Source organism: Aulostomus chinensis, chromosome 12, assembly GCF_037954235.1.
Source record: "Aulostomus chinensis isolate RoL2024-O1b breed Wild chromosome 12, RoL_Achi_v1.0, whole genome shotgun sequence".
NCBI classification, from domain to species: domain Eukaryota; kingdom Metazoa; phylum Chordata; class Actinopteri; order Syngnathiformes; family Aulostomidae; genus Aulostomus; species Aulostomus chinensis.
In genome coordinates this window covers 27,251,572-27,262,625 of record NC_141331.1, presented here as the reverse complement: position 1 = coordinate 27,262,625, position 11,054 = coordinate 27,251,572, and the positions used below count along the sequence as shown (strand labels likewise).

The following is an 11,054-nucleotide window of genomic DNA, read 5'->3' as shown; positions in this document are numbered from 1 at the left end:
CTTCTGACCATCTTGCCGTTCTGGTCGGTCAGTGAGCCCAGTTGTTAGTGCCGTTGCCCTGGCAACATGCATCACCGAGTTCACCAGGCGGGGCTTCTAACTGTTTTTCGACTTCAACCACAACAATTTTTCTCCAGAAGCAGTGAGACTTCCTTATAAACTGAAGACATTTCCTCTCTGTATGGGCTCAGGACGTGAGTCAGCCCACGAGCTGCTTCCAGCCACATAGAGAGAGGCAGCGAAGAGGAAACAGGAGTGGTGTTCCACTGTGGCTCACAAAACACTCTTCTCTGGAACACACGCTTCCTTCAGTCTGGTGTTCAACAGACACACACGCAGTCGATGAGAGAATGCATGTCTGGCTGTCTTAATAATGAAACAAAATGGCGGGGTTGCCAGGGTTACAGGCTGGGGGAGAGAAAACAGAGGGTCAAAAGAAAGCCAGAGAGTGGAGCTCAGAAGAAGTGAGGAGGGCATTAAAGTGGTACAAGTTCCCCTGAGGGAGCTTAACTCAGCTGCTCAGCGTCAGTTCATGCCAGAGGACGGAGCCTCAGGAGGCGGTACGGTGAGTCTGATCTCCATCTGTAATGATCTCTAATGGTGATTTGTGGGTGGGAGCACAGACACGCAGACACACACGCACGCACACACACAGGACACACACGCACACACCGGACACACATTGCTTGCAGCGAAAAAACTGACAGATGTAGAATCACATAAACTTGAACTTGAAACATGTTGAAATAATAACAATAGTCTTCATTCTGAGAGTAAAAGTCAAAACCGTGACCTCATAAAACTGCAGGCTCAGGCTGATGGCTGCTCTCTGCTGGTGTCAAAGCGCGTCTGATTCCATCTCAGCTGTGTGTCCTCAGGTTCCGTGTCCTGGTCAGTAGGTTGGTTATTTCATGCTCACATCAACACACAGAGACACAAGCAAACAATCCAAGCCTACAATTAAACAGTTGGCCTCCAGGTTACAAATATGGGGTTTCATTTGTAACTTTTTCTGTTTCTAACTTGTGACAATGTATGAATATTCTTATCCTCAACATTAATTAATGACAAAACAAAGACTTTGCCACACAAACCAGGACAAGTAACAAACAACAAAACAAAAGCAGAGGTGGAAGTCATGCTGCATGCTGAAGTTGGCCTCTAGCCTGCAATTCACTCGCACTGCTAATGATCGGCTTTACGCTTAAAAACAGGAATCCCCTCGTATCTCATATCAAGCAGAGGAAGACGAGTGACCCAGGGTGATCAGTGTGGTCTGCAGATGGCTCTCCAGAATGTGATCATTTTCCAGTTTTTGAATTATGGCCAAAAAATTCCATTTCACACAGTTGTTTATTTCCACGTCCTGCAGTACAAAGCAAGCCTCCCTGCCGCCGCTGGTGGAAGAGCTGCAGTCACACTATGGCGCCATCTACACCTGCCGGGCATTAACATGGGGTTTGTTTTTGTTTGTTTTGATGAGAAGGTTTTCGATAATCACATAATCACACGACACTTCAATTGTAAATGCAACCGCAACGCATCGAGGACGGATTGTGATCCAATCTGCCAAACCGCCAGGAGCACATTCTGAATCCACATGCTACAACCCAGCGGGCCGGAATACGTCGTCGTCTGTGGGACTACTGGTCGTTGAGGTGGTGGGCTGATAATTCCTGGGGAAAAAATGTTTGCGAAGCAAAAGTTGTCAGTTAAGGTCACCATGACTTCTCCCACCAGTCTGGATGTGGAAGGGAGTCAGCACAGCACAGCTAAAATCAAAGCAGCTGCATAACACCACATCCTCCTCCGCTTTCAGCGCCTATCAGCTGCTGAAGACGGATTCTTCTTCTACGACTCCTGAATGGCGGGTTGTTTTTTTTACTGGCCCACAAACGAGGTGACGGTCAAAAGAATGAGATGCTGTTCAATCACAATCAGATGTCAGTGTGGACACTGGGGATGCATATTAATACCAGGCGCTGGGCCCAGGAGCGCGCACACACACACACACACACACACATTCAACACTTTAAACTTTGAACAGTGAGTTTTGCTTCAACAAGCTGTGCTGTCGGCGCTGGTACAAGTCTTCATCTCCAGATTATTCCACACCTGTCACATTCAACTTGCTGCCGACCTCCCTGGTTTATACCTGGAAGTGGGGGGTTGCTCTTCTGACTCTGCCCTGGTTGGACTGTCTGTTATATAAGGAACCGGCGTATTGTTGTTGCTACTCACTGCTCGTTCTTCCTCGCGATGTGGTTCTGCATTTGAGTCATCGCTGACCTGGGACAGGAGAACGTGTCCGAGACCTCCAACTGTGCTCCACCATCAGCTCACGTGAGCAGCAGCTCATCCTGGCTGTTAAGTCAACAGTAAGACAGATAAAGACATGGAGGGGCAGAGAGACTTCAGCCTCGTTCAGGCTGCCAGCCCGAGTCAGATGTTTCTAAAATGTATCTGGTGAATTTGACACAGTCTGAACAGCCAAAACCACATCACCAGATTTTTTTGCAAACCTGATCCAAACCCAGTTGGGAGGTGGTTTGACTTCTGATCTGAATCTGATGTCTGATCTGTGAATGGGGCGTCTTGGTCCATGGGCACTGGTCCCCTTGAGCTTGTCCTGTGTCGAGAGGTTGATGATGTCTGAATACAACAAATCTGGTCTCATTACTTGCAAATAACGCTTTGGATAGAAAAAGACTCGATCACTTTGAGTACACCAGTCAATCTGAAAAAAGAAATGAAGGACTGATGAAAATCTAAACGTGTATTCTGAATACACGCTAACATGGCGGGAGTTCACAGTGGGGTCGGAGGAGGAGACATGCTGACGGTCGTGGTGAGACTCGACTTCTCAGAGCTTCAGAGACTTTCACCAGCATTTTTAACCAAGTCTACTCAAGACACGCACGAGCAAGTAGAAACTGGAGAACGCAAACTCAGGCCCCAAGAGTTCCCTGGTGAAAGAGGAAACTCTAGCACCGTGAGACCGTGTGTGGTAGTTTGTCTGACCACAAGATGGCAGCACCGAAGTCCTCCTAGGAAAATGAGGGGCCAGTCCGTCAGGGGGAGGGCTGAGGAGTGAGCGAATGGGAAAAGCGATGAGTAAGAGAGAGATGAGAGCCAAAGAGAAAATGACTTGTGCCTCTGCCCTGACCAGCCTTCCCTCCTTCTCTCCTGTTGTCACCGACAGACACATGAGCCGTTCCCCTCCACTTGTAGACAGATGTGGAGGAAGCTGCTCCTCTCGTGGCCCGAGGAAGCTGGATACACGATGGCAGACAGCAGCAGCCTTCCTCCCTGACCAGCCCTGAGCTCTCCTCGTAAGTACTCAAGCCTGCGCTCACGCGTCCTGTGCGCTGGTGTCTCTCCCTCCGAGTGGCCCTTCACGCTGCTGTTCGCTGTGGCAGTCCCGAGTATCCGGTGAGTGGCAGTTGGTCCCTAAGACCAAAGACGCTGGTTCCAGTACCTGACAGGAGGATCAACAGGGTCTGCAAGCGCAGCGCAGCATCCATCCCGCCCTGACCTCTTCCAGTCAGCGCTCCCAGGGCCACTCGTGGCCCAAGTGTGTCTGTCTGTTCCTAAATATACTCAGAAGCTTATTTACAGTAGTACAGTGTGTTACCCGACTCGTGTAAATACTGCATTTGTTTTGAAGAATCATGGGAGGGAGATGGACCCGATGGACACATGGAGCAGTTGTGCTCCAGCTGGGAGTCTGGAGAGGTGGCAGGGATGAGGGATTTATGTTTTTGTGATCAGTTTTTTTTTAAATGCAGTTTCAATTATACATTCAGCAATACTTCAACCAAAGCTCCTGCAGTCATAGAATGACCTGGAAGTAGTCAAGATTGGCATGTCTGTCCCTCAGGAATGGAACTCCATGCATAGCAGGACCAGATATGTCAAACTCGCCATGCTTGAGTCTCTGGTGATTTTGTTGGTGGGTTTTTGTTTTTTTGTTTGTTGTTCTTTGGTTTTCTGCTGCCCAACTAAAGAAAACCTTGCTTTTGGCTGGTATTTGGTTCAGCCTGAATAAGTTACAATAACATCGGATTTAAAAGGTGGTGTAGGGCTCTCAATCTAGCATGCAGTTATTCTCCACCATCTCCAGGACATCCATCTGCCTCTGTCACCTTTATGGGACACAGATGAGTCTCAGATCAGTTCAGCTGGAGAATGGAACCATCGAGACGAAAAGTGGAAAAATCGGACCAAACTATCAGAGAACCCAGAGTACCGGATGTGTAGAAAGAACTGCAGTTTGTAGGTAAATGAATGACTGAGGTTTTGTCCACTTGTAATTTGACTGAACCAAAATAGAAATGCAACACTTGAGTTTTGGCTCCCATTTCTCATGATTTTAGGTAAAAATGCCCAGCTCCCAACTCCAATGCACACCAGTGGTTTCAAACTAAATTTATTCACAAGTTTTTCAGTTTTTTTTGCGTGACCATGACCTTTTATCTTTGACCCCCACAAGGTTTTCAGGTCGTCCTTAAGTCACGGTGCATTGTATCAGGGTTGTACAAATGTGCTCATGGAGTTCCAGAGATATCAGGTACGTGGTGTGACGGCCAACACAAACACATAAAACCTCTTTGCTCATTTATAGCACAGTTGTATTAAATGTCCTTCATGTAAATTGTGCCGGTAGCAACAAAGATCCATGCAGCCTGTCGGGGTCTCGACTCTCTTTTGCTCCCCTGTCCGACCCACCGATGGAGCATCCCTGGAGCTTTGATTTGTGGCCTGCTAATGTGACTGAACTGTAGAACAGTCAATAAAAATAAACTGCCTGCAAGACTAATGCGAGAAAAATGCATAAAGTGGGACGCCTCCAGGGGACGTGAGGGGCAGTCTAACTGTTAGCAAGCTGGAAATAATGCCTAAATAGGGGAAGGTGATATGACTAAAGTCTTCCGTGATGCTGTATTTAATTTTATGCTGCAACAGTGTGTGTGTGTGTGTGTGTGTGTGTGTGTGTGTGTGTGTGTGTGTGTGTGTGTGTGTGTGTGTGTGTGTAGCAGCTGTCTTTTGTTGCATGATATCATCGTATTGGCCCATAAAAGTAGACATCAGCAGGTTATCAGCAGATTTCGTGTATGAAAATGAAATAAACAAAAGGGCTCAGACTGTGCCAGAGTAAAACAACAGGTTTCCTGAGCATCACGGAACTGAAGAACTTCATCCTGCACAAAACAGCAGTGACTGTGAAAATGCTAAAATAAAACCAGACCCTTCCCAGATGAAGCTGCTGGTGTGGGGAGTTGTGTCAGATACAGGACAGCAGCTGGCATGCAGAGTGGTACAGAGACAACATTATTATGGATCCCTCTGCTTCCCTTGGCAAGACAATCAGTGTTTATATTCAAGCCACAGGGCGAGCCGGGCGCCCAGGCTCCAGCGAGCTGACACACTTGTTTTGATTAGCTTTCGTTGTGTAGCTTTCAGTGCGTTCCAGCACATCAGTCCATCAGGCTGTTGACTATTGTCCTCCTCTGAGTTTCCATTGGTGAATCCAGCTCATAGCACCAAAGTGAGGCGTCAGGCTTCATCCAGACCAAATCAGGCACCGCGATGGTTCGCTGTTGTGTGCAACAGTTAGTTTCAATTTGACAGCAGTGTCCGGTGAATTTAATGCACGACTCAAGTGTGTGTAGTGTCACGCGTAGCATACAAGGGATGGGCATGAGTTTTTCCTGGATACAGTAATCGCAGGACTTTAACCCCATCCATCCATTAGTCTTCTGCTTATTCCTACATACATTCACCCTGGACAGGTCGTCAGTCCATTGCAGGGCCAACATACAGAGATGAACAACCATTCACACTCACATTCATACCTACGGTCAATTTAGAGTCTGGATTAACCTGGTCCCCTCTTGATGTCTTTGGACTGTGGAGGAAGCTGGAGTACCAGAGAGAACCCAGCAGGAACAGGGAGAACATGGAGACTCACCCAGAAAGACCCCGTGCTGCAGCCGGGGCTCCACCCACAACCTTCTTGGAGGGGGGCCACAGTGAGGACCACTGCTCCACCCACAACCTTCTTGGAGGGGGGCCACAGTGAGGACCACTGCTCCACCGTGCAGCCCAGGACTTTAACTTAAGAAAACAAAAAAACTTTTGTGGAAGTGTGAACTTAATAAGATCGTGAGAGTAAGTACGAATTTAATGTCCAACACAGAAAGCAGGAATGATTTTAGACCAGGCAGCACAGGGGAGCAGTGGTCCTCACCGTGGCCCCCCAGCAAGAAGGTTGTGGGTGGAGCCCCGGCTGCAGCACGGGGTCTTTCTGGGTGAGTCTCCATGTTCTCCCTGTTCCTGCTGGGTTCTCTCTGGTACTCCAGCTTCCTCCACAGTCCAAAGACATCAAGAGGGACCAGGTTAATCCAGACTCTAAATTGACCGTAGGCGTGGCTGGGAGAGCCAATGGTTGTCTGTCTCTATGTGTTGGCCCTGCCATGGACTGGTGACCTGTCCAGGGGGAAGGCTGCTGGGATAGGCCCCACCCCCACCACCCTCAACAGGAGAAGAGGAAGAAGATGGAGGGATGGATAGTTAATTACTTTTCAGTCTCACTGTCAACATTCTGAAAGTACGTTTGGTTTGGAGGATTTTTTCAGCCAGTTGGTGGAGATTTGCACTCTTGGATGCTCTTGTTCTGAAAGGGCATATCCAGTGGTAACGTGGTGCTGACGTCTGTCAGTTGCAGCATTGAAAAGAATCATAGAAGCGCTACAATATTTGGTGCGCTAGGATTTAAACCCCTCCATTTGTGTGTCTGCATTTGTGAGTGCAGTCGCAGCTGCTGAGAGGAGTGAAAGACTGACAAGGAGGGACTGAAACTGAGGTGGAGAGAGGAAGGGAGGATTAGGGTGGGTGCCTGCGGTGGAACATGATGTCAGAGGAATGTGTTGAGCCTCTCCTTTAACAAGCTGGAGCCATGTAGATCGGTGGCCACCTCACAAAAACTAACAAGTGTGTCTCTGTCACTTTTTCCCCTCCCGATGCTCTGTCTCCTCCACAAACACAGACTGGATTCAGAAAAGTTTTCATTTATGACTCGCAGACGTTCTCGTTCAGCTCACTGCAGCCCAACAAGCAGAGTGAGAGTATATCTGGCAGACAGTGTGACATTAAAAGTTAATTGTCAAACTCATAATGTCATGTAATAACTACGGAGTATATTTTCAGTTGTCATCTTCGGTCAGACCTCTCTCCCTCTCCAGCATCCGGACGTGGAGCTGGAGGCTGATGCAGTGTTTGCAGCGATGGAGATGGAGGAAAAGTGAGAGGAGAGAGAGGGAGGAGGAAGGGAGTGGTAGAGAGAGGCAGTCATACAGTTGGAAAGAGAAAGTGACTGATATTGTGTGTATGTGGGAGAGCCAGATGCTGGGAACAGCTGGAAAGATGATGACTAATATTAGCAGTGAGGTAAGGCGGTGGAGGATGGAGAGGACAGGCTGTGTGTGGAGGGCAGCTCCTACTGTAAACCAACCACACTGAGTCACCTTCATTTATAGCAGCAGTCGTGCTGGGTCTTTGATGCCAAAGTTGCACTTTAACCCCTCAACATCAACTGCAGCCGCCAGTTCCAGTCAGTGCAAATGTGTGTGATGACAAACCTCCGTGCGTTCCTGGTGCGAGATGTGCGACAGAAAATGCCTTGAATTCAGATTAAGTGGGTTTCCTTTATTTTCCTCAAAATGCAGCAATTTTTTTCATCACATGTGGTGATTTCTCTTACTGTCTCACACACACACACACACACACACACACACACACACACGCACAGTGCAGGAGCTAAAGTAATAGTGTGTATATGCTTGGTAAACCCAGTAATTATTAGTACATAGTCCAACTCTGCAGTCTTGTACACAATCCAGGAAGATGTTTTGAGCAGTGGGGATGGCCAAACAGCCAAATCCACATTTCTGTATGAAACGATGCTGACGCAGGCGCTGGAGGTGGATTAACCTGAGGAGGAGGGAACAGTCGTGAGGTTGCTGAAGCCTCAGCAGAAACAGCAGCTACTAGTTGAGAACGTGAGGTTCCCCTATTGACCCTCAGGGGAAACCCAAGAAGATGAGCTGACAACTTCAGACCTTCACCACTCAACATCCCTCACGAATACAAATTGGTAGGAAAAATGATTCGCTGTGTTCCATCAACTTGTTTCGATGCACATTTGAAACCCGAGAACAGTCACGTTAAAATCAGTAACACCCTCACTAATGTCAGGTACATTTACCCGATATAATTTTCCTGATAATATATAGTTTTCATCAAAATATACCAGAGAACAACTCTGTATGCCAAATTGAAGTACTCTTCTTTAATTCCCCAACATGCAGTGTCACATAAAATCAAAGAAACATAACATAGGGGGGTCTAGAAATAGGCTCCAAATTATTGAAGAATCAGGTAATCACATGACAAGAATCACATGACAAGAATCATGTGGGTGAAAGTCACCCAGCATTCGTGTCCTCGGGGTGGGAGCCTCATTGAAGAAGTTGTTTCTTCTGAAAAGGCGAATATGCTTTCAACCTTTCCAGAAGAAGCTGAGACAGAGTGAACACAGAAGTTATTCTAAGAGATAAAAAGAGCTTCCTGTATTTGGAGGATTTCATTATGAGCTCACAGTGACTTGACACAGCTGGATACAAATGTTCGGAGTCACAAAAGTGTCATTTAAGTTAGTCGATGAGTAAAAATGATGCCCGACCAGTTGAAGTTCGGATGATGAGAGTTTTTCTCGTTGGTTGGTTGTTTTGAGGTTGTTTGTCCTGTGTCCCTGTTTTGTATTTGAGTCCAGTCCTTCCGTGACCTGCACGGAGTCATCGACGTGTCCATGTTTGTCACTTGATTCGCACAGTAAATGAATGGAAATACAAGCTCAGAATAATCGTGATAGGGAGAGAACAGAGGGAGAAGGATCAACATTCTCTTGTGGGACAACAAATGGTTTTCGTCTCATATCCAGAGGCTATTTGATCTTTCTGTAATTATTTTTGCTGCTATTAAATTGCAGCAACTAAGTCATTAAGGAAGTTACCAAAAAGTCCTCTGGTTTACAAAGCTTGTTATTCCGTTCATGCGTCACAGATGTGACTGTGTTTACTTTGTCTGATCTTAAACGTCCTTTTACTCCTGAAGTCACGTCTGCTCATTCAGGCTGATTTCTTCCACTTGAAAGGGGAAATAATGAATCCAGTGTTTCAGTTCATGGCTGCTGCAGCATGGAACAGGAACTGTTACAAGCAGCCATATGCCATCTGCAGTAGCCTGAGGCCTGGAACCCCCCCCCCCCCCCCCCCCACACACACACACACACACACACACACACACACACACACAAACACACACACACCACCAACAACAACAACTAAAACCGCAGAGCAGGATATAAGTGTCTCCATTATGTGTGGCACAGAGAGCCGGAGCAGACTGGAGATAAAGAGCTGTATTTAGCTGGCTGTTGGTTTGAAGCTGGCATCCACATGGTGTACAACTCCAGATGCTGAATAGAAACAGGTTACCACACGTCCCAGAGTGAGAAAGCCTTTCTTTGTGTGTCTCCATTGGGGTGAAATATGATGCTTATAATATTTACATCAGAATTAGCACATGAGCCCAACGGATCTTCTTATTCTAGACTCAAGTCAGAGTCACATAGCAAATAAGAAATGGATACTAAGCGTGAGGACACCTTGTTAAAAAAGCCATTAGAATGCATTCTCTCTCATATCTTATAAATTGTCATATGCATTTAATGCTCAAGACAAATATATACACCAGCATGTCTGAAGCTGTTTTGTATCCTCCATTATGGTTTTCCTCAACCACAGTAAAGTTCTCTCATCCAAATCTGGACTGATTTCAGGAAACATTTCTATAAATAAGCTCCCATATGGCCTGTAAACAGGCCGTGGAGGAAGAGGAAGTGCTGAGTGTGTCTTTGTATCTGCAGGTTGGAGTCGTACATGTGAGTTGTAGGCTGCGCTCGCTGTCATGGAGTCTGCTCAGTGGTCAGCAGCTGGCTGGCGTGTTGCTGGTTGAACAGCGCCATGCTAGGTAGGGCGGGGAGGAGGATAGTAGGTGTTCCAATGCCAATGGGAGCAGGAGCTAATAATTATAATGCCCTGCACTTTCACACAGAAGACAGATGTGGGTGTTTTCTCTCCCGTTGTGAAAGGTGTAGTCGAGGTGACTGAATGTCGATGCTGCGGCTGAGCTGAGCTTTGGTTTTTGCTGACTGTCAAATACTCGGGACGACTGTGGCTGACTGTTTTATCTGTGCGCTGTTTATCGTGTTTTTGAATACATGCTAACTGAATCCCTCCCATCTTTTACAGCTTCGTCCATTTTTCTTCCATCCTGTATCTGCACTTGGTGAAGATGTAGTCCTCTTGGTCTCCATGGAGATGTCTCCAAACACAGACTGCTCTGCTTTGTTGCCACGCTCACTGTTGTTGCTCTTCTTGCTGACCCCCTTCTCCCAGACAACAAGCTCTGCCCCCACATCTGAGACTTCTCTGCTGGCCAACACTACGCTGCTGTTCGACAGTGGTGCCCCAGGCTACAACCTGCGAAACTGCAGCTGTTCTACACCCATCCAGGACTGTGACGAGGCTCTGGCCAACTCGCTGTGCAGATGCCACACGGTTTTGCGCTCTGCTCTGCCTCCTGCTGGGCTCAGAGAGCCTGGACAGCTCACCGTCTGGGTGAAGGAGCTCTGGGTCCTGAAGGAGCTCCTGAACAAAAGCATGATTGGCCATTTACGGTTGTCTTTTTGTGGAGTAAACCCAGTGGACAGTCAGTACTTGGCTCTGCTGGGTCTGCAGACCCTCAGGATCCACAGTGCAGCGCCGGAGGTACCCTACCCCAACCAGGAAATTACAATCTCCCCAGCAGCAGGGGTTGCAGCAGACCTGGAGGCTCTCTCCTTTGACCTCTCCTCCTTCCACATGACCTTTCTGGATGTAGCGGTAATGAACGGGCTTTCTTCCCTGAAAGCATACAGTGTGCTGGGGCCA

General features: G+C 47.5%; 1 protein-coding gene across 3 annotated transcripts in view; it reads left to right on the top strand.

Annotated features, from left to right (window-relative positions):
• The first annotated feature begins 250 nt into the window (after positions 1-250).
• The window catches only part of LOC147252660 (exosomal polycystin-1-interacting protein-like), a 12,617-nt gene continuing 1,813 nt past the window's right edge, over positions 251-11,054 (top strand). Inside the window, exons 1-3 of one of the 3 annotated variants that reach the window (XM_086219422.1) lie at positions 251-565; positions 3,203-3,332; positions 10,374-11,054. The exon at positions 10,374-11,054 is cut by the window's right edge and continues 1,813 nt beyond it. In XM_086219422.1, the coding sequence (XP_086075548.1) occupies positions 10,437-11,054 (618 nt within the window). In that variant the 5' untranslated portion in view covers positions 251-565; positions 3,203-3,332; positions 10,374-10,436. Of the gene's footprint in view, positions 566-3,092; positions 3,433-10,373 lie in introns of those variants that run through there. The other 2 variants (XM_086219423.1, XM_086219421.1) reach the window with 2 other exon arrangements.